The sequence below is a fragment of the Botryllus schlosseri genome, unplaced genomic scaffold, assembly GCF_051294905.1.
Source record: "Botryllus schlosseri isolate E-star unplaced genomic scaffold, Bs_hap1 Bs17a, whole genome shotgun sequence".
Lineage (NCBI taxonomy): Eukaryota > Metazoa > Chordata > Ascidiacea > Stolidobranchia > Styelidae > Botryllus > Botryllus schlosseri.
Genome location: NW_027648626.1, coordinates 1,120,862 through 1,144,394, shown reverse-complemented (window position 1 = coordinate 1,144,394; position 23,533 = coordinate 1,120,862). Strand labels below are relative to the sequence as shown.

The following is a 23,533-nucleotide window of genomic DNA, read 5'->3' as shown; positions in this document are numbered from 1 at the left end:
GTAATTCTGTTTCCCTTTCAGGTAATATCGGATCCTTGGACTCCAACACATATCCGGATCCTGAGGGTCATCACCTTAAACGTCAAACTCAACACTACAAATCAAAGACATATCAAAACGAACAATCAGCCATCTGTTCTCGCCCAGATGCTCATGATGCCGCAATCGACAATTGATCTTGTCAATGAAGTTGCGGAAGACATGCAGCGTATATTTCCATACCTACCTTTGAAAAGCCATATTAGACGGTTCAACACCAATCCATCTTACTTTCGTCATCAAAAGTTAATGATTGAAATCCATGACGGTATTTTGCGGAACAATCTATAACTTGGGAGCATTCGAGTTACGGAGATTCTACGATTCACACCTCAAATAAAATGATATAATAGTGGTACCATCTTTTGGACGTTAATTTATCATAACCATGTCGACAGTGTCTTCTATTTATGTATGTTTCGGTTACGAATATTCCATTTCAATACATTTCTAATTATTACTTGTCCAATTGGCAGAACTATCGTCTTCGCATAGTAAGTAGCGTAAAACACAATATTAACACGTATATTATCAACTCTAGGAAGATTGATGAGTAATGTTTTTCATCTATGGGCGTTCTCGCAATAACAACTCTTACAACGCATTTCGCAACTTTACAATATGGTAACATAACACACGAAACACCAATATGCCAACGCTGAAATTATCAATTCTTAACAATTGTCCATGTCCATCCCGTTCATACATCGATTATATTTACACCAACAGTACCCGACTCATATCCGGGCCGTGCCTTTCACTCAGCGACACCTATCACCCTCTTTTACTGCCCGTCACCTGTGCTTATCTCCTCTTTCAGTTCTACTCCGCACCCTTGTCCTAACCCAGCCCTTACCCTTACCCTTACCCTAACCCTGCCCTAACCCTCGCCCTAACCCTCGCCCTAACCCAAACCCTAACCCTGCCCTAACCCTTGCCCTAACCCTCGCCCTAACCCTTCCCCTTCCCCTTCCCCTTCCCCTTCCCCTTCCCCTTCCCTGCCCTGACCCCAACCCTCACCCTAACCCTCGCCCCAACCCTCGCCCTAACCCTGAACTCAACCCTTACCCTTTCCCTGTCCAACCCTTAACATAACCCTACCTTCCGAACCCTAACATTCCTAACCTCCGAACCCGCGCCCGCACCCGAACCCTCGCCATTCGGAACCCTTACTTTTATTAGACGTTAAATGACGCTATAGTTGACATACCGCATTCCAAATCGTATCGCAACATTCCCGATTCGAATGTTGTAACATTTAATGTTAAAAATTCCACATGTTAGGTGTTTTACAACTACTGGAAATTTTGTGTTGTCATCAGCGCATTTCGCATTTCTGAAACGCGAAAATGGTAAAATTCCAATTTGAACTGTCTGATAGTACGTGCATATGTGAATTATCGCGTTCTCCAATCATTTATATCTTCCGGAAATATTGCTCCTTCGTTTCGGTATTAATGTAGCTCCATAATAGATGTGATAAAAATTTGTTTCATGTCTGTTCTTGTTTACACAGATATAACAATATAAATTTCTTAAACTATTGAACTTATATTATAAGGCGATCCGGAACAATCATCAAAGTTGAAACAAGGTAAAGTTACTGTGATATTACGAAGGCGTTTTGCAAAAAATGTACTATACATTACTATGAACCATTGTAATTCTGTTTCCCTTTCAGGTAATATCGGATCCTTGGACTCCAACACATATCCGGATCCTGAGGGTCATCACCTTAAACGTCAAACTCAACACTACAAATCAAAGACATATCAAAACGAACAATCAGCCATCTGTTCTCGCCCAGATGCTCATGATGCCGCAATCGACAATTGATCTTGTCAATGAAGTTGCGGAAGACATGCAGCGTATATTTCCATACCTACCTTTGAAAAGCCATATTAGACGGTTCAACACCAATCCATCTTACTTTCGTCATCAAAAGTTAATGATTGAAATCCATGACGGTATTTTGCGGAACAATCTATAACTTGGGAGCATTCGAGTTACGGAGATTCTACGATTCACACCTCAAATAAAATGATATAATAGTGGTACCATCTTTTGGACGTTAATTTATCATAACTATGTCGACAGTGTCTTCTATTTATGTATGTTTCGGTTACGAATATTCCATTTCAATACATTTCTAATTATTACTTGTCCAATTGGCAGAACTATCGTCTTCGCATAGTAAGTAGCGTAAAACACAATATTAACACGTATATTATCAACTCTAGGAAGATTGATGAGTAATGTTTTTCATCTATGGGCGTTCTCGCAATAACAACTCTTACAACGCATTTCGCAACTTTACAATATGGTAACATAACACACGAAACACCAATATGCCAACGCTGAAATTATCAATTCTTAACAATTGTCCATGTCCATCCCGTTCATACATCGATTATATTCACACCAACAGTACCCGACTCATATCCTTGCCGTGCCTTTCACTCAGCGACACCTATCACCCTCTTTTACTGCCCGTCACCTGTGCTTATCTCCTCTTTCAGTTCTACTCCGCACCCTTGTCCTAACCCAGCCCTTACCCTTACCCTTACCCTAACCCTGCCCTAACCCTCGCCCTAACCCTCGCCCTAACCCAAACCCTAACCCTGCCCTAACCCTCGCCCTAACCCTCGCCCTAACCCTCGCCCTAACCCTAACCCTTCCCCTTCCCCAACCCCTTCCCCTTCCCCTTCCCCTGCCCTGCCCTAACCCCAACCCTCGCCCTAACCCTGAACTCAACCCTTACCCTTTCCCTGTCCAACCCTTAACATAACCCTACCTTCCGAACCCTAACATTCCTAACCTCCGAACCCGCGCCCGCACCCGAACCCTCGCCATTCGGAACCCTTACTTTTATTAGACGTTAAATGACGCTATAGTTGACATACCGCATTCCAAATCGTATCGCAACATTCCCGATTCGAATGTTGTAACATTTAATGTTAAAAATTCCACATGTTAGGTGTTTTACAACTACTGGAAATTTTGTGTTGTCATCAGCGCATTTCGCATTTCTGAAACGCGAAAATGGTAAAATTCCAATTTGAACTGTCTGATAGTACGTGCATATGTGAATTATCGCGTTCTCCAATCATTTATATCTTCCGGAAATATTGCTCCTTCGTTTCGGTATTAATGTAGCTCCATAATAGATGTGATAAAAATTTGTTTCATGTCTGTTCTTGTTTACACAGATATAACAATATAAATTTCTTAAACTATTGAACTTATATTATAAGGCGATCCGGAACAATCATCAAAGTTGAAACAAGGTATAGTTACCGTGATATTACGAAGGCGTTTTGCAAAAAATGTACTATACATTACTATGAACCATTGTAATTCTGTTTCCCTTTCAGGTAATATCGGATCCTTGGACTCCAACACATATCCGGATCCTGAGGGTCATCACCTTAAACGTCAAACTCAACACTACAAATCAAAGACATATCAAAACGAACAATCAGCCATCTGTTCTCGCCCAGATGCTCATGATGCCGCAATCGACAATTGATCTTGTCAATGAAGTTGCGGAAGACATGCAGCGTATATTTCCATACCTACCTTTGAAAAGCTATATTAGACGGTTCAACACCAATCCATCTTACTTTCGTCATCAAAAGTTAATGATTGAAATCCATGACGGTATTTTGCGGAACAATCTATAACTTGGGAGCATTCGAGTTACGGAGATTCTACGATTCACACCTCAGTTAAAATGATATAATAGTGGTTCTCACGAAAATTGCGAGGGAGAACAACACGTGGAGGACGCAGTCGATGTGAAACAGAACCTCGGTCATAATGATTGTGCCGAGCTATTTCCTTCAGATCAAATTGAGCCGTCAGGGGATACAGTGCCCGCCAGAGTTTCAGGAAATGCGGACAATGACAGACCAGCGAGCGCGCCTTTCAGTCAGGAGGTAACAAGTAATAACCTGCCAATTTCTGCTTCCAGACACGATATAGTTACTCCGGTTAAAACGAAGTCAGGACGTGCTGTCAAGAAACCGACGTGGCTGAAGGATTATGGCGTATCCGTCAATTCTGTGTCTGGCGATTGTGCTGTCATCCGTGACGTTGATTCAAACGAACCCAGTGAATAGCACGGATATCACGATGGATATTGAAGTTTGTACAAAGAATGCTGTTTCTGAGTTTATCGAAATTACCCCGCCAGATGAGTGTGTAAATAACCCCGTAAGACGTTCAGAGAGGTGCACAGCTGATATTTATGCCTTGCGTAACCGCTTCCATCATTTTAGTGGACAGATGTGTTATGTTACGGAGCGAAAGTGGAAATCTCATTACTTCTTTTTTGGTACTTACAGCCAAGAGGTATCAGAGGAGGTTCGTTACCAGCTTCCACTGGCGGAATGTCAGCATGCCATCATTACTAAATTGTCACAATACGGGAATCTGGAGGACATGGGGGAAGGCTTGTATGCTACCAATAATTCCTTGCACGTAGAGTGGACATGGCCAACGACAGACGAAGGGTATCTGCGAAATTTGATTTTTCATGATGTAGATATTGTATATGACACTCTGAACGTGGCCTTGAGATCTGACCAGACTGATTTGTCTCAATGTGCCCCCGATAAAGGGCATTGCCGTAACCAATTGGCCACTGTAGTTTGGGATTCCGGCGCATTGACTAGATACCGTTGCCCAACAGTGCTGATAGGAAGGAATTCCCGAGTTGTGATCCATTATGGACAGCGTTATCCATTTGCGACAAGAATTGAAATGCCGTCTTTGGGACTGAGTTTCAGGTCAAGGAAATCGTGTCAATCTGAATCCACGAGATGTATCAGGAAAACCCCGATAATATGTCTCGTCAACGATTTCTTTGTCGTACCGAAAAGTTGTAAAGATGGAGATATGCGAAGATTATCGATTGGGCAGCCGGCCGCAAGTTCCAATCGTACAACTCCAAGCATGCGCCTCCTTCTTGCAACAATACAAGAGGTAAAAGATCAATCTGATTTTCGGTACCGAAGTCTTGTGACCAATTTGAACGCATTTGAATGCAACGTTGAGCAACAGATGTATGCCATCCAAAAGTCGCTGATTCCGCTAAATACGAACGCCGCGTTATACTTGTCACCGACCAAAGGTCGACCTCGGTTTCGTCAAGCCGGCGATGTAATACAGGCTGAACAATGTTTTAGACAGACTGTCGTAGTACAGGAGAGTTTGTTCTTGCCAGGCGGTAGATTATCTGCGCGACCAATTGTAAGGTTCGGCCAAAACTTATCACGAATGGCCACCTTGGTAGATAATGGAACGGCATACTTGGGTCCGGTAACTTTAGATCTCGGCTCGAAAAACACGACGAAAATTTTTAAAGTAGGGAAGTCATTTTTCAAATTTCAAAATGGCTTATTAATTTCGCGGAACGCGTCGGTTACTGAGTTAAAATTCTCAATGCATGACGGGTTAGATACTGTTATAGAATCGACACATCCGGTGAATCTGACTGAAACGTTTTTAGATATTTTCAGTAAAATAGACCCTTCACTTGGTACGGATTATGACAGTGTGTTGGCTCATATGTCCCATAGCATGTTGTTAGTTCAAAAATTGCGTGAATTATCGGCCTCCCACTTAGCTAATCGTAGTATAATCGGCGATCACGTCGACGCCGACCCTTCACTGCCAGTTAAGATTGTTTATGAAGCTTTTAGGGGCAGCATCTTGTACATTTTGGCTAGTGTAACGAGCCCAATTGTCCAGTACATTTTGATTTTTTGTCTGTTGAACGCTATGATCTGGGGATTGTATTTAAGTTGTAAATTATTTTGTTCGAAACGTGCTGTAAGGCGTAAGTCCTTTCATGACAGACGTACTGCCGTGTTGAAGTCTATTTCAGGACGGTGAACACGTTGCGACAGCGAGTTTCGAAAAACGCGGGAAGCGGTGCTCCGGTGGAAACACGTGGCGTACACTCTGATCAAAACATTGAATTGCGATCGATCGATACGGACGGCAATATGCCGGGGGAACTGAATGACGTGAATGACGGGAATGTCTCGGATGCAAGCACCAGATGTCATACTGTCGATATTGGTACCGAACAGCCGCTTTTGCAGCACGAAGACACGGTAACCGAACCGACCGATGGTGCACAGCTCTCGCCCCAACCCTCCCGGAACGTCAACAAGGGGGATCAAATCGTACCTACCTCACTGGTACACGACCGAATGCCTGATACCGTTCCGACCCGTCACGATTCAACGTCGGCTTCGCGAGTATCGCCGCCCCCAGAGAAGAAACCCCCGGCCATAGTAAGACCTGTTTCGCCGATGAATTCAGGCACCCGCCCTGCCACGTGTGAGTAAACGGAGGAGCACCGCACACGCGTTTTTGGTTTAGATAGACGTCGATTCTATCAAACCTAAATTGTACTAGCGAAGTACAATTGTTGTATGTAACGACCACATTGTATATAAGAGTGGTCATGGACTGTTGTTAAAGTTGGATAGCCTCTCAGACTTGGCTGGTGTGTAACACTTGAGCGAGCCTACTGAGATGTAAATTGTGTATATTTTTTTTTTGTGTTAGGCTTAATGTAGTTAGTTGTAGGCTACCTATTCTAGTGTGTTAATCTGGATTTTGTGTAGTGTTGGGTTATTATTTCTTGTTCAGTAAGCTGAATTGTATTGTGATCTGATAGGCTAACTAGTATATTATAAAAGCTGTAGAAAACTTGTTCATCTCTCTCGTAAATTAGCGTCTGGACTTGTTTGATAAGTGGTATTGTTAGGCTACTGTATTACTGTTGTGACACCTTCGTTCTAATTACTTCCGCTCATTGCATGTCCGCTCCCTCAAAGGGGGGATGGTGTAACGGTGTGTCTTAGGCGTGTCACAACAGTGTATTGCATGCCTTATGCGTACGTGACGTAATTTCCTATTACGATAATATCGACCATTTATAAACTCGTGCGATAGCAATTTCGAGGAGATTCATGCTAAACCTACTGAAATTACGTACAATAAATAGACTGTGTTGAACAATATATTCGTCTGAAGAGTTCACGATACGACAGCGGTCGAAGAGGACGTTCTATCTCTCAGTTAAGTACAGACAGAGTGCAGCCTACGCCAGGACAACTACTCGTCTGAGTTCTAATTACAGAGACAATAATACCTCATATAACCCTACTGTCACAATACCAACTCGCGCGACATGGAAATCATTCCATTTGTCATTTCGGCAAAAATCAGTGACCACAACCATATTGGTTTTCTATCACAAGAACAACAAAGGACACCCCCCGAAACATATCACCTCTGCAGACGACGAGAGTTAGTGGACGAAGAAGCGCTCGATGATGCCGCATTCAATCAATTTAAAACATCAGCCATCCCCCACATCTCGGTAAACAACTTTGACGAAAAATTTGTAGAGTTTATGTCTGCTATCAAATCACTGCTGGAACAATTTGCACCTCTACAGCGCCTTTCGAGAAGTCAAAGAAAATTGAAGCGAAATCCGTGGATGACCACAAAGCTGATTCAACTCATCCGTAAACGTAACCGGTGGCATAACCGAATAGACACCAAGAACTGCTCAGAAGATGAACGAGAAAGATTTCGACGTTTCAGGAATCGCACCGTGCATCTCATTTCCAAGGCAAAAGCAAAGTACAATGAGAGATTTTTCAACAGACACATAAAGGACACTCGAAAAACATGGTCAGGACTTAACTCTCTCCTACATCGAAAAAAAGGCCATAAGTCTGTTTCGGAAATTGTGAATTCGCATACCGGAAACAAACTTTCAGACCCGGCGGCCATCGCGAATCACTTCAATGAATATTTTTGTAACGTAGGCCCAAATATTGCTTCTTCTATTACAAAACCTGTGTCGGCCAGGTCAGAGGTGAGATCGATATCCCAGTCAATTGTGCTTGAACCTACGACCAAATACGAAGTAGAAGTAGCCATCCACAAACTGAAATCGCACAAGGCCGACGGCTATGACCAAATCCCATCATGGTTTTTAAAAATGATAAGCCTGCATATCGGTCAATATATGGCCCATTTTTTCAACTTCATGATAGAAAATGGAGTCTACCCAAGCTATCTAAAAAAAGCCAGAGTAGTCCCTGTACACAAAGCTGGGGATAGAACTAATGTCACCAACTACCGTCCGATATCCGTTCTCCCATGCATCGGGATTGTATTCGAAAAGTTGCTCCTCTCCCGCCTGTCCTCATTCCTCGCCAAAATGTCGGTCATTTCCCCTCAACAATTTGGCTTCCGAAACAAACACCAAACCGCTCATGCCCTCCTAACAGTGGCCGAACAGTACTATGATATCTCAGAGAAGCGAAATGTGGGATGTAGCATTTTTCTCGACCTAAAAAAAGCGTTTGACTGCGTAGATCATAAAATTCTCATCTCGAAATTGGCGCGTTACGGACTTCGGGGCCCACAACTTGAGCTCATGAAAAGTTACCTCACTGGACGCCAACAAATGGTTGCGATCTCAGACACCTTGTCCTCTCCTCACCCGGTGACCTGTGGTGTGCCCCAGGGCTCAGTACTTGGACCGGTCCTTTTCACCTTATATGTCAACGACATTTTTGAAACCTCCTCATTGAACACCACACTGTTCGCTGATGATACTCACCTCCTCTCTTCCGCATCTTCGACGGCAGAGCTGGATGCCCTGACTGGTGACCAAATGCCCAAAGTCCATGAGTGGACGGCCCAGAACAACCTTTGCATAAACGCCTCGAAATCGCAATTGCTGACAGTCAATTCAAAAAATAACCTAACCGTTAATATCGCTGGTCAGCCCGTTTCCAACACAGATAATGCCAAATATCTCGGAGTTTTACTGGACTCGAACATGTCCTGGAAGAGTCATATTCAATCCCTAGAAACTAAATTATCACCGAAGTGCGGCCTGTTCTACAGCCTTGGGCGCTTCATGCCAGCATGGGTTCTCCTGATACTCTTTAAATCCTTAATCCAATCGAAGTTACATTATGGCATCCTCTGTTGGGGGGCTGCCAGTAAAACTGCACTCAAGCCACTGCAGAAACTACAGCATAAAGTGCTCCGAATCATAGCTAGGGCCCCAAAGGGGCCTGGCTGCCCATCCAATAAATCGCTGCTGAAGAGATTCGGCGTCCTAAACATAGAAGATATGCGGAAACTAGAAATCGCCAAGTTTATGTATCAGTTTCACTGCGGTCGTTGCCCCGAATATTTCAATGACTTCTTTACCTCTGAATCAAAAGCGCACAAGTACAACACACGTGCGTCCACGTCGTCCAAATATCATATGATCGACCGAAAAGATCATCGCTCCATCAAATATGCCGGACCTGATGTGTGGAACAGTATCCCGCCGGCCATCCGACAGTCGACGAGCATGTCCACATTCAAGTCGAAATACAAGCAATTACTACTAAATAAATACAGTCCATCCTCAAGATTACCGGACCACGACTGACCTATCGATCTCGCTTCCCATGACATGCCGCCCTATTTCTTGTCGCTTTCTTTTTCTATACTGTATTCTTTACTTTCATTCAGTGTGCATGCCTCCTTTTTACTACGCCTAGGCCAAGGTGGGTGTCCGATTCCATTGACAAATCCAAGTCGCTTCGACATCTTCCTGTCTATTCATTGTATCGCATTTTTTGTGGTGTATTGAACTGATAAAATTGCTAATAAACCAATGATAATAATACTTTTCATTCAGTGTGCATGCATGCCTTTTCTTTACTTCGCCTAGGCCCTAGGCTAAGGTGGGTGGCTGATCTTAAATACTACTCCAAGTTGTTTCGACACCTTCTAATCTTTTCATTGTATCGCAGTTTTGTGGTGTTTTGAAATTATGAAAATATTAATAAAACTGATTGATTGATTGAACAAATTCAAATGAAAAATGATCTTAGCCGATACAGAAAAATGTTTTCGGGAAAACGGCGTACTTCTGTACAAAATCGGGTACGAAGGACTTGGACACAGAAACGTCAGGATTCTCATACTGCTAAGCATGCGTCCGTATGGCGAATGCGTGCGTTAGGCTATACGTAACATGGCCGTTCAGATTAGGGAAATGAGAGTGCATGCCATACACCACAGTAATCGACACAGCATGTTGCTAATTACTTCAAACCATATGTTGACTCAAACTCAATCACGAAGGCGCATAGTTTTCTAGGTAAAATAAGCCTGCCTAAGCCCTAGTAAAATATTCACAAATTCAGGCCTGTACTCTGTACAACATATAATATAATTCAACGAATATCTCACCAGACGAAGAGTGGAAAACAATAGCAAAGAAATGAGTTGTAACGACAGAATAGAAATAAATAAAACTGCGTAACCAGAATGATATGGACGCTCATTATAACTGTATTGATAGAAGCTGAAATTTTCATACTAGGCAAAAACCCGCATGTGGGCATCTTGAAAATTTGGACGTTGTCTCGAATATCCACGTGTCAATCCAGAATGCGAAGGACGCTTAATCATTGCTGTATACATAGAAATTGAAATCTTCATACTAAACTAAATCCTGCATGTTGACATCGTGAAAATAACAACATCGTCTCTGGTAGATACACGTTTCAATCACCCATGACATGTACGCCTAATCATCACTGTATTGATAGCTTCAACCATATAGGACAGTGGTTCCCAACGTGGGCGATATCGCCCCCCATGGGGCGATTTGGCGATCTAGGGGGGCGAAAATGACGAAGGGGGCGACAGGGGGGCGAAAATGGACAAAGGGGGCGACGGGGGGCGAAAATAGCGAAGGGGGCGATAGGGGGGCGATGACGCGTAAAGCGGCTGACCTTTTTTTTTTTTTTAGTCATCCACCTAGCAATGCGGAGCGAAAAAACGTTATTTTCAGCTCTGAGCGGAGAAAGATGACCTTTTTTTTTTTTTTTTAGTCAACCCGCCGGTGATTACAGTCTGTATGCCCAATTATCGGTGCACAAAATTTGGGGGGCGATGATCGGTGTTGACCTTGAAAAGGGGGCCATGGGTCGAAAAAAGGTTGGGAACCACTGATATAGGACACTATGCTTCAACTATTCATACTAGACAATAATACCCATGACTTCGTGGATAGATAAATGTTTCAATTTTCGATATAAATCGTAAGAATTGCTGTGATTTCGACAGTGTCTTTGAGTATCTTCCTCTTTTCCTAGCTCCAACGTCATGACTCTCTGTTACGTCATATCCCACAGGACGATAATCATCACGCAATGGCAGACAGGTGCCAGTTCAGAGTTCATTGGACGTCATTATAGTGATATGAGCGTGGCATAGTCTCTCAGATTCAATCATGTGCGGTTAGACCTTTTGACTTGAGTACAGTCGGCTTTCATACTGCCACGTAGAGCGCAGGTCAATCGACGTTTATTCAATTCTGACGCTTACGCTTGTGAATATCGAGCTCGAGCTCTCCATTCATTACATTAGTCTACTGCAACGCCCTATACGTTTCATGCAGTCACAGAGCGTTATAAGATGGCGGTGTTTCGTTGGCGGATCCGTTGATTCCAACGTCTATCGACGGTCGCTGTGACGAGGAGTCATAATCCAACTCGTTTATCTCAAAGTCGCCGCCAGTAAGAGTAAGAAATCGGTCAATGTCTGATGTTTTTAAACCATTCTAGTTTTTGTGTTGATTTCTCACCTGAGATAACGCAGGGTATGTTGTGTAGGTTCTCGTCGCTCTCGACAATCAAAAGTGCGGTTTCTGAAGAAGCTCCAGCGCCCTGAATAAAGAGAAAATTCGAATAACTTATGCTGCAAATGAAGGGAGACATAAGGCTAGGAAATTTGCCGGTCATAGACCATGGCCTTACTTCTTGTAAATTTATGTTGATTACGTAAGAATATATCAATAGAGGTGGTTAGTAACGAAGTACTTTTGTCTATTTTGAGTGCTTAAGTGGTTATCTTTTGATACTGAGTTTGAGGCTTTTATGGGTGATATAACCCATGTATAGCTGACTACTTCGTACACCTCTGCATATCAGTAACCGCCATACATTCGCGACACACAAAATTCCAAATCTGACTTTTCTTAAGGTTCGCAGCCCATGATAAGCATTACCTCTGATTCCGGCGCCTCAACTTGCGTCGCAAAAACTGTCGGCGTCTCGCCAGAAGCGTCAGGAAATGTTTCCTCCGGTTTTTTGCCAGGTGTTATCTTACGATCCATCAAAGCTTCCGTCTTTTGTTGGAAGATTCGCAGCATGTCCAGGTAGTCCTGAACAAAAGTAGAGTTACAAGTGAACCTCAAATTACCAGATCGTAAATTCTGCCAAAAGCTAGCCACAAACGAGTGTAATGGCTCAAAGTTTGAATAGCCTCAATATTGGGGTTACCATATGTCATATTTTAAGAGGATTTGTCCTCTTTTTTCAATAAATTGAAGGTGTCCTCGGAGGAGGCATGTCCTCTTTCTTGGGAATTTCTCCTCTTTTTGTAGAAGAATTGTTGAAATGGGATCGAAAACTGCACTCCGACGCCGCTAACGCCAGATTTGACAAGATAATCAACAAAAAATGCGGCGCGACGGGTATTTTGGGAGTAGAGATGGGAAAGATGCGCTTCCGTTTTAGTCAAGACCGCTGAAATGGGGTAAAAGTGAGTAATTCAGGAGTAGAGTCGGACTGATGACCTTTTTTTAGTCAAAACAGTACAATTGGTCGAAAAATTTTCACAATCACCAGTTTTCTTTTCCGGTACTAGAGCTTTCGGAATTTTAAAAAAGTGTCGTCTTTTTGGATCTTAAAATATGGTAACCCTACTCAATACTTACGCTGCTGCATTCCCCTTGTAGAATATCGCTGAATTCTTCAGCTAGCTTCGTAAAGGAAGGCCTCTCGTCTGGATTTTCGGACCAACAGACCAGCATCGAATCGTAGCTAAAAGAGAGAGGTAAATTGAAAAATTCGTTGTATTGATTTATTTTATATGAATACGGGTCCAAGTACAGTTAAAATCGCTAACCGAGTAGAAGTGTAAATCTCCGTAAATTTCTACGATTTCCAAGTGACGAAATAACCATTTCAAGAGGTAGTTGAAAATAACAGTCTTGCAGTTACTTAAGTGAGTATATTTCAAGAAGTATGATTTGGTGTAGGAGTCACGTACTATCAGCAGTTAATCGTAGGTGACTCAGTGTTGTGAGGACTCGAGTCATGACTTGACTCGAGTCAGACTCGAGTCACTTTTTCGCATGACTTGACTTGACTCGAGTCACTTTGCTAAAATGACTTGACTTGACTTGGCCTATCAGAAATGTGAATTGACTCATGACTCGGAGCAAAATTCACGAGTCAATTTCAAGTCATCATGCAATCAGTGTCAATAAAAATCACTGTATCTTGTATATGCTCGGATTGTTCGCGCAACGCTGGTGTAATCCGCGAGAGCGACCAATCATTTAATGATCGTGCGTTTCACCGAGCCTCCATTGTTCTCTCACAAATATATTGATCGCAAACGAAGTGATCGAAGCTTACAGCCTACGTTGTCGTAAACTATAGTACAGTAAAGTAATTTAATAGCAAAATGTATAATTCTGTTCTGTGTACTTAACTTAACAAAATCTATTGTTCTATTGAAATTGAATTCGAAAATAGTTTATATAGTTTTCAACCATTGGCGCAGGCCCGAATTGTATCATATCAATTTGCAAAAGGGTGATGTATTGCATCTTATCAATTCGTTTCTCTATTCTCTATTTTGGCTAGTAACTATAAACTGAGGCTGTGCGATTGCTTACGTAGTTTATTGGTTTTACTTATATGTGAGCGATACAGCGCCTTACTTGCGTGTATATTCAACTCTACATTCCGTCATCTGTTCAAAATCAATGACCACTCAATCTGTATTTAGGACAGCTAGCAAAATACAATGACGTAATCACGCCTCATACCTCGAAAAGTCAATTTGACTTGAATTGTGACTTGACTCGCGACTTGACTTGACTTGAATCGACTTGACTCGAGTCACCTCCAAAAATCGAGTGACTTGACTTGACTCGAGTCACCTTCGAAAATCGACTGACTTGACTTGACTCGAGTCAAAATGTGCAATGACTCGAGATGACTCGTGACTCGAAGGTAGTGACTTGATCCCAACACTGAGGTAACTACATACGAAATTTAAGATACCTTTTGGCGACTAACACAAAATGGCTAATCAGTAATGACACTACAGTTAAAACATTCGAAAGTATATACAGCTGCTGTGACACAGGTTATATTTGACGCTTTTTATGACAATTTCACTCATGAGGCTGATGTAAACTTATTGCAAAGCTAATTTCTGCTTTTCAAGATACAAAGTGTCAAATGGAAGCTATTTCACCTAAAAGTGGAGCAGAAGTGAAAGTAGTCTAACTGAGTAACCACGTAAAGTAAAAGTAGCCCAGGTCGACTGAATCTTCTACAGAGACTGATGTATCTTACATAACATTGAAATGCTGATACTGATACTACCATGAGTAATGTCTCATGATGGTGCCTTCCCGGCGACGCGAGTCCTAGTTTCCCTATCATCAGGGTAGACTATGGTGACATTGTTCCAGTTACATATATTGCTTTGTGACCACTTGAGGTTTTATTCTTCAGAACAAATTATTCCAGATCAGAAAATATTTACTCAAGGGTCCAAAATCTCGTTTTTTTGAAATTATTCCAGGGTTTCACGTCGTAGCTCAACGTAACTTCAGGTATATTAGAAGACATAACTACCGCATGTGCACTTAAAATATGAAGGCGATTTCTTCATCCTACTAGCGGTGAGGTCGATTGTTACATTTTCCCCGTGTTACATTTGTTCCCGGTCTCTCCCATATTATATGCAAAAGTATAGTAATGATTGTTTTTCATATATCCTCTGTTATCAAACCGGGTTCGGTTTTGACCGTTATGCCAACGGTGATAAAATGTCACTCACACTCTATCCGGAGAGTTGGCCGGTTTTTGCATTCTCACTCCGCGCTTGAGCTCGTTGAGAAATTCTTCGTTGATGACGCTCCCCGGATACGGGGAAGTCCCGAGCGAGAAGATTTCCCGGAGCAGCACGCCGTACGACCACCTGAATACGTGAAATATAAATGTAGCTGAACTGTTTTTTTCCTTCAAATTTGATTATAATTATAATTACTGAATTCGAAAAAACTTGCACATTCAATTAAAACCGATAATAGAAAGAAATACAGCAAAAATCAAGTACACCTCAGCCTCATATGAAATCAGCGTCCCTTCTCTCAAGCATGAGAACGGCGAACGCCTGCACAGTGCACAGTGTACACCAAGCTTGGTTCGTTGTGCACTATGCTGTTCTCCTGTAGCATTTCAAGAAAACTAGAAATTATATTAGAATTAAAATAAGAGCATACAAATATTTCGTATATTAGACTAGAATTAGATTTCCGGCATTTCGAGCTAATCAGTCTAATTATACAATTAGAATTATCTCTGATTCGTTTATAATTCATAACGAAGGATTTATACGATTGAATAGTATGTATATTCATATTAAAATAAACCCGAATATTTTCGGCTGACACTCATCAGGGGTTATCGTCAGCGACTAGTAGAGAATTGGAAAGAACATTGTATATCAACAATCGTATCGCAAAATATGACGTCACCAGCATGACATTTCAAACGAGAGAGCGTTCGATGTATTATTTTCAGGTGGTACACGAACTCCTGTTGTTGACGTAGTTTGGGTTGGTGTATTTTGATAAAAGTCGACTACAAGGCACACAAATGGAAGTGATATACAATGTTCTTTCCAATTCTCTACTAGTTGCTGACGATTACCCCTGACGAGTGACAGCCGAAAATATTCGGGTTCATATCAATATGAATATACTATTCAATTGTATATTGAAGTTCTGTACCTCCAAGAAGCTCTTCAAACGAAGGTAAAATCACATACCCGCCAAATCATATTTTAATAAACAACAGGACCAACTTACACGTCGCTCTTTGTGCTGTAGACTTTGTCGAAAATAGACTCCAGCGCCATCCACTTCAACGGTAGTCTCGCCTCTCCGTTTCTGACGTAATCGGGGTCTCTGCACACGTCTCTCGCTAAGCCGAAATCGCAAATCTTCACGACTTGATTATCCGCGATCAAAATATTTCTGGCAGCCACGTCTCGGTGAATACACTGAAAACAAACACGACATGCGTTATGTCACTTATCATTCGAGCGATTTTTTTTGACTACGTCAAAAAAGTCAAAATTGTGTCAAAATTGTAGCTTTAGGTCAAAAAATGTCAAAATTGTTTACAAAGTCAAAATTTTTTAGCAACTTGCATTTCGTTTATATAGTAGATGTTTGCGCTGCGGTGGAGTTATCATTTGACATCTTTTAGCCTACTTTATAGGCCCACCCTTGTAGACGGGCCATTGTGAATCATAAACGGTCTGAAGCTGAAGCAAAAGTGAGAAATGGAGAATTGTCAATTTTCAAGAATTTTTTTTTTCATGCCAAGCTACTGCGTAAGGACGGACAATTTCAACCAGAAATGAAGAAAAGCACTACAATTCTAACATTATGTGCGAAAACACCTAATTTACATACATGAGGGCAAAATTTTGTCAAAATCAAGTTTTTTAAAGTCAAAAAATGTCAAAATCTTGGGTTTCTAGAACAAAAACGTCCGTTTTAGGTGAAAAAAAACCTACTGATTACAGATAAATATGGGATGAATGGGACGATAGTTAACGGTAGGCTCATGTCCTTGAATCGCCCTAAACTCAAACAATTTGTAACCATTTCCTTGTCGCATTCATTATTATGATTCGCAAATTCCTTCTTCGAAACGGTATACGAATTCACTATTCTTCGCCACGGAAATATGAATCAGAAGCGCATATAATTGTCGGAACATGCGCGCAATACACCCAGTAGCGTATGAGTACTGAGTAGGCTACCACAGCGCTGCATTTCTCCACACAATTGACTTCAGCGTAATTGTCGATGCAAATGCGATTAGGCCAAGTCTTTGTGCGCGTGAAGTCATACGGGGCCGACAGTCGCGATTCGTCATAAAATTCCACAACACACCGAACGATATCAATGTATGACGCTGCGGTTGCCGCCAATAGGGCATCAATTACTTGTAGGAGAACGACATGGCGCCTAGGCAGTCCGAAAGTGATACGCTTGGGAAACGATGCCGTCTCCGCGTTATATTACACACTGCAGGCCCGCTTGAATTATACTGGCAATGTAAATTGCATCTAATTTCCTGCATCCATGCCAACAATTCTTAATCACAACTCATAACCAGACTTGGACAACTATGCAATATACCGGTAATCTAGCCCTAAGCTAATTTTGGAAATTTTTTATGTTGTAACAAAGATTCTTATCAAATTTCTGGTTTTCCTGGAAATGCTACAGGAGAACTTTAATGTGTGAAACGTGCTAAGCTTGTTGTACAGACATTTGCCATTCCCTTGCTCATGTTCCCTTGCTCTGCGTTGATATGAACTGAACTCGATTTTTGCAGTATTTCTTGCTAATTCGGGATTTAATTCTATTTTCAAGATTTTGCGAATTCATCTTTTTTTTTCATCAAATTTGGAAAAAATGTGTTGGAATAATTGTAATTTGAATCTAACTCAGAAAAGTTTAAACTTTTGCATGACAACCTTCGTTCCTGTTCGAGTATACTATGCATGGAGGGAGATACACAATATATTTATACCAGGTGTCGCCAGCTCAAAACGGGTAGCGAGCGGGCTACTTTTCAATTTCATAGGGCCGCGGGCCGCTGGAATGCAATATCGAGACGAAATAGGCCACGCACTTGAGCAACCACGTTTTCAAAACTTTACGTCGTGGTATCTAATATGAACGATGGGCATAGTTACCGCAATTTTTTTTTTTTAAATATTTTGTTAAAGAAGCACAAATGAAAGAAATATCATGACGAATCTGACGAATATTGAATTATTATCAAAATCATTTCACGATACCTGACTGACCATGCTTTTCAATGACTAAAGAATCGATATCGCGCTAGCGATACACGTTACTCGCTGACAGACTGTCTCCCCGTAAAGCTTTATCTTGTGGGAAAGCAATAAAGACATTTTCTAAGCGTCTCGGTCTTGGGAGTGTCTGGGTAATTGCACGCCAAGGCACTATCTCTTTTTGTATCAGCAGATTCTCCGTCGATCGTATGATGTTGCCATCACCGAAGCTGTTTCAGCTAGTGAGGAATAATGGTGTTGGGCACAAGCGAATAGCTTATATTTTGTAACAGCAGCAATAATTTGAGAAATGAAATCAATTTCAGCATTTTAAAATGGTTCATTTTAGCGTTCTTCCGAAATCTCATATCAGTTCGCCGGCCGCAAATATGACCTGGCGGGCCGCGTGTTGGTGACCCCTGAGTTATACAATTGAACAATATATTCATATTGAAATAAACTCGAATGTTATCGCTTGGCACCAAGGTATATTTCAGTGTGAATATATTATTCAATTGCATATTGAATTTCTCTACCTCTCTACAATAGAGTTCGTAAAAGGTGTGTTTTGCATATGCACTACGTACGTGCCATCGTGTTCGTACCTTTTTAGATGCCAGGAATTCCAATCCTCGAGCCACTTGATAGCTGTACGATAGCAAATCCGATTCGGTCAGAGTAATCTTGGCTTCCTGGTCTTCCTCAAACTCTTTTCGGTTTGCGTTCTTTACACTTTCCTTACTCGTGACGCTGCAGCTGTAAAGAATGATGTTGCGTTAAATATAGCCTCCGTGATCTCATGGATACGGTGTGTATTGTCAATAGCTATCGCGATAAATGCCGGTGGACGACTTGTGTTACTATATCTGCTTATGGAAAGGGTTTGAAGTAGCCTATATACGTCCTGAAGTAGATGCAGGAACATACATCGTTTCAATTTGAGCCAGACGGATTTTTATTAATCGATTCGATACCAGACTATGAAAGAAATATCGGTATCGGCTATTTGAGGTAGAATAACATAGTATGGAGCATATAGCACAGGGGTGGGCAAACTACGGCCCGCGGGCCGCATGCGGCCCGCCACACCGTTCTGTGCGGCCCGCGAGAGTCTAAAGAACCTTATTAAATATATTAATAAAATGCGTACCAAATATTGAATTAATGCAGGCTCTTGAATTAACTTTTTCTTAGCATATTTCACCATGATAATTCTTAGGCAGTGGTTCTCAAACTGAAGGCGCACCCCACTTGGGGGCGTGAAAGCATCTGAAAGGGGGCCCGAAACTGAGCTCAACTGAAAAAAATTTTCGCGCTCCGCGCGATTTACAACCCATTCGTCATTCTTTTCTAGTATTTAGTCTGAATTTCATATTTAAAAATCTCTCATCCACAGTCGTAACCTTCCATGCCATCAAACTATCAGCCCACGCAGTTTGAAAGGTTTCATCCGCTAAACATCGCAGCAATCCTAAACGAGATTGACATAATTCGGATCACGAGTGTGATTTCAGATCGGCAACTCGAGTTTGAATTATTTTAGTTATGTGCATAGAAAAAACGATTCGCGCGTGTCTTAGGTAAATTCGTTCTCTGTATGCGTAGAATTAGGCTATTTATATTTTATCTACACATAGTAGAAGCGTGTTTGAAGCTAACATGGTTATGATGCTGTCAGAGATTTAAATTTCAGTCCTGTTCTAAGAATCGGGACAACCGACTTTCATCGCTATAGTTTCGGTCAAGGATAATCCGAGAATTATCAACGAAAAACTCAAATAGTTCCGCTTCTACTAGTCGGAATTGACTCAAATTTGTTTTGCATCGTCTTTGAAGACAGCTCAACAATTTCATGGGGTTGACAGAAAAATTTGAGAATTTTTATTTTTAATAATAATTTAAAAATTTCAATTCAAGATTGCACGGCCTTGACTGGTTGGAATTGAGTCAAATTTGGTGTGCATCGTTTTCTTGGACAACCTGACGATTTAGTCATTAGGCGAGTGAGATTTGGAAAAAAAAGTTTTTTTGAACAACCCTAGTGTCCATGCGACCTTTCTAAGTTACTTCATGCCCAAACATAGTGATGACTGCAGTACTGTTAAAACATATGCTCTGAACTCTTTGAAATATGAGTTAAGCTATATGGATGCCGTATTTGTGTAATATCGACTTGAATATATCGGCGAAGGTGCTAGTTATCCGTTGTATCGACACTGTCTCAAAATCTGATATCGTGGTATAGTTTGAAGTATGTATGTTCTGGTGTGGAGCTTTATATTATACCTGTAAGAAAGTCGCGCTCTTGTCCTGCAAACGTCGTCTTCGTCCCTCGACACGCTGTGCGATGCGCTGCTAAGACTCGATGTGGCGCTTCTCCGTTTGCCTACGTTATTCCATTTCGGCTGACTCCTGATATAAATGAAATACACGACGTGTAATAGTATAACTGAGCAGTGATAATTCAGTAGTGGTGGTTTGTCGTGAAACGAAGTCGCCAATGCTGTCAGCTTAAGTATACTGAAGCTTTAACGTGGATAAGTGATTGACTGACAAAAATATTTTACATCATGTAATCCATTTTGTATAGTTGCATCAAGACGCTGTATATAATTCGCGGCGAATAGGAGAAAACTCTGAATATCCTATTGTTATTTGCAAAATTAATCAAATAGCCTGCGTTAGTTGATGGAGGTAATTAGCTTGTATGGCGCTTAAGAATTTGTTGTTGTAAGCACGATACCATGATTTTATGAATTCATATGAAGAGAGAGAGAGAGAGAATTTTTTTTGTCAATAACACACATAACAAAAATGCAATTTGATTACATGGGACACAAAGTTAAGCCAGGTATATAGACATGAGGCTCGATAGAGTCATTTGGGCCGCGCAACCCATGCCAGGATCATCTTACTGCAGAAATTGTTACACTCAAAGCATTATATTAACTAACAAAACAAATACTCCTATCCAGGGCTATGTGTGTTTATATTCAAGTATAGTACCATTGTGAAATAGTTGTACTACGAACCTATTTTCCTCACAGCCATCCACAAACGCACTCTCTCCAGAAACAGAGGCGGCATCGATTGGGTCAGCTTCGTCGGCTGTAGATCTCGTAGGACGCCTCTCCTTGAAGTCATCAAATTCTTTGCTCACTATTCGCGTTCTTCTGGTCCGACTTACGTAATTGGCGCGGTAGCGTTTCAGATAATTGGACAGGTTGCCGAAGCGGCAATATTCCACCACCATCATCAATGGTCCTGCAGAAAGGAGAATTCGTTACCGTTAAGCAGAATACCGGAAGTTATACGTGATCCACGTACATATAACCAATGGGCATACTACACTTGAGGGTTGGGTTAGTCTTAAATTTGGAGTTATAGGGTTGGGGTTAGGGTAAGGGTAATTTTGGCGTTATAAAGCTCATGCTAAAGTGACGCATACTCAAATTTCAGGCCGCCGTAATAACTGATATCTGTTCATTATAAATTTAAGAGTAAACTTTACAGTAAAACAGGCAATAAATACTCTCCGATAAATACTCCCACAGAGCTTGAGTATGCAATTAAATAATGTATTCATGTTGAAACAAACCCGAATATTTTATGCTGACACTCCTTAAAGGTAAAACTCAACAACTAGAAGAGAATTAAAAGGAACATTGCATATTAAAAATAACATTAAAATACAATGTTCTCTTCAATTCTCAACTATAGTTGCTGACAATTGCCCTTGACGAGTGTCAGCCGAAAGTATTCGGGTTGATTTCATTATTCAATTTTATCGCAGCAGGTAATTTCAAAACGAAATTCCAACGTGCGTACATTTTCTTTCGCGCACACAACACTACCGAAAATACACAGCGCACTTTCATATACGATCAAATCAAAACAACTCATATATACCTTCCGGTGTCGTGCAAGCGCCGTACAGGTTCACAATATTCAGATGTGGTCCCATGTGAATCAAAATTTTCAGTTCCGACATTAAAGCCTGGAATTCGCTGTTCCTGCATCCAGCCGAAAACGAATATACAGATCAAATCAAGTATCACACAGTCAGTATAACTTTCGGGAAGGTTCGTCCACTCATTGATGTAAGGCACATGCCTTGATGCGTTGGTGTTGGTAATTTAGGTAACTGTTACGTTGTCTTATATTGCACCCGTGGTCGTGGGCTGTTGTTGGTAATTTACATCGGACCGATATTCTTTATTTTTGATATAGCATCTGACAACTGGCCGTATCTGGCCCCGCTAACGCGAAACAGTTTGCGAGGTGGAGCCTGGATAACGGTTCAACACTTTCACGCTTTATCGCATCACAACGCGTTTGCCAACACATCAAAATATTGCTAGAAGCCACTGAGTGATCGCCCGAACAGACGTACGGGTGCCTCGGAACCTATTTCTGTCACCAGCTCGTTCAATCGCGCTTTGATATGTATGGGAACATGCATCGAAATCTCTCATTTTTGTTGCCGAGACTTCGAGTACGAACGAGCAGGTGCTTTTGTGGCAACCATCCAATATTATGGAATTGATTGCTTGTACAGGCCCAGTCGTATCTGATTGATGGAATCAAGGGATGTGTTGAATGGTAATGCGGCGTTGAAACGAGTGTGGTGAATTATTGTGTCCGATTGTCTCTCCCTTTACATGTAGCTCAGTGGTTCTTAACCTTTCCCCCAGCGCCCCCCAGGGGGCGCTGGCGATTTTGAAGGGGGCGGAAACGCTCAGGAGGCGTTATGGGGGGCGCTGGGCTCAGGGGGCGGTATGGGGGGGCGCTGGAGAAAAATGGCTTCGCAGTAGATGATGTGGGGATAGGACAAATCCTTAATGAGTATTCAGAGCAAATGAACACCGAAAACTTCGTTAGATATAGCCTTCAAAATACATATAGGTTTAATTGTCCATGGGCACCTAATTGATTGACACCGAATGTTCCTGTCTTGGCAATCTGAACCCCAGAAGATAAATTCCATCTGGCAGCGAAAAGTTATATGTCGGTGAAGAAATACCAATCTGAAATCTTGTGCATCTTTTAGTTTAGTACGATTGGGCGACAGGGCTATTCCTGTTGGGCGATATGATATCCCCGTGGAGCGATTCTATATTTTTTGATATTGCAGACAGGGGGTCACGAAATAACATGCAACGAAGTCATACCAACTGGTTCGCCCGCCCGAATATGTTCAATTATTAGTAACGGGCCCTACAGTTTCCAAGAAACCTCACTATGTTCGCTTTAAGTTTTGATGAGTCTGCGCACACTCATCAACTCACTGCGCTGAGCCTTGTACAACAATGCGTAACGACTAAAAAAGGTAATAACTCCGGATTTGTTGTGCGCAACGTAGATTTTCTGTGCGCAGAGACCGTGTCAGCACTGCGCACGTGCGCAGCTTAGAGGGAACATTGCACCTCACTCAGCTCTACCGGCAAATGTATTCACGTCAGCATAG

General features: G+C 41.8%; 2 protein-coding genes and 1 long non-coding RNA gene across 4 annotated transcripts in view; 2 read left to right on the top strand and 1 right to left on the bottom strand.

Annotated features, from left to right (window-relative positions):
* Window positions 1–23,533, top strand: part of LOC145459648 (uncharacterized) — a 333,482-nt gene that overhangs the window by 76,972 nt on the left and 232,977 nt on the right. The gene's annotated exons all lie outside the window — the stretch shown is intronic.
* Window positions 4,084–7,079, top strand: LOC145459629 (uncharacterized). Of its 2 annotated transcripts, none has more exons than XM_080338203.1 (2): window positions 4,084–4,496; window positions 4,830–7,079. In XM_080338203.1, exons 1-2 carry the CDS (start codon window positions 4,084–4,086, stop codon window positions 5,935–5,937), a joined length of 1,521 nt encoding a protein of 506 aa, XP_080194329.1. In that variant the 3' UTR covers window positions 5,938–7,079. The 2 variants fall into 2 exon arrangements, with proteins under 2 accessions (XP_080194329.1, XP_080194328.1); XM_080338202.1 differs by having other exon boundaries at window positions 4,084–4,553.
* On the bottom strand, window positions 11,112–22,084 carry LOC145459708 (vascular endothelial growth factor receptor 1-like). Its single transcript, XM_080338262.1, has 9 exons — window positions 21,976–22,084; window positions 21,099–21,330; window positions 20,353–20,478; window positions 18,672–18,822; window positions 16,055–16,248; window positions 15,022–15,162; window positions 12,875–12,980; window positions 12,164–12,319; window positions 11,112–11,822 (listed from the first exon to the last, which is right to left on the bottom strand). Exons 1-9 carry the CDS (start codon window positions 22,055–22,057, stop codon window positions 11,691–11,693), a joined length of 1,320 nt encoding a protein of 439 aa, XP_080194388.1. The 5' UTR covers window positions 22,058–22,084; the 3' UTR covers window positions 11,112–11,690.

What these genes read in the sequence shown, in the direction of transcription:
- LOC145459708 (XM_080338262.1), bottom strand. Translation starts at nt 22,057, where the DNA reads ATGTCGGAACTGAAAATTTTGATTCACATGGGACCACATCTGAATATT. An exon ending in AATTCCTGGCATCTAAAAAG is followed by an intron (nt 16,249 to 18,671) that starts GTACGAACACGA and finishes GTTTGTTTTCAG; the next exon opens with TGTATTCACCGAGACGTGGC. An exon ending in TACAGCACAAAGAGCGACGT is followed by an intron (nt 15,163 to 16,054) that starts GTAAGTTGGTCC and finishes TCACGTATTCAG; the next exon opens with GTGGTCGTACGGCGTGCTGC.
- LOC145459629 (XM_080338202.1), top strand. Translation starts at nt 4,084, where the DNA reads ATGGCGTATCCGTCAATTCTGTGTCTGGCGATTGTGCTGTCATCCGTG. An exon ending in TGGCCAACGACAGACGAAGG is followed by an intron (nt 4,554 to 4,829) that starts GTATCTGCGAAA and finishes ACTGAGTTTCAG; the next exon opens with GTCAAGGAAATCGTGTCAAT.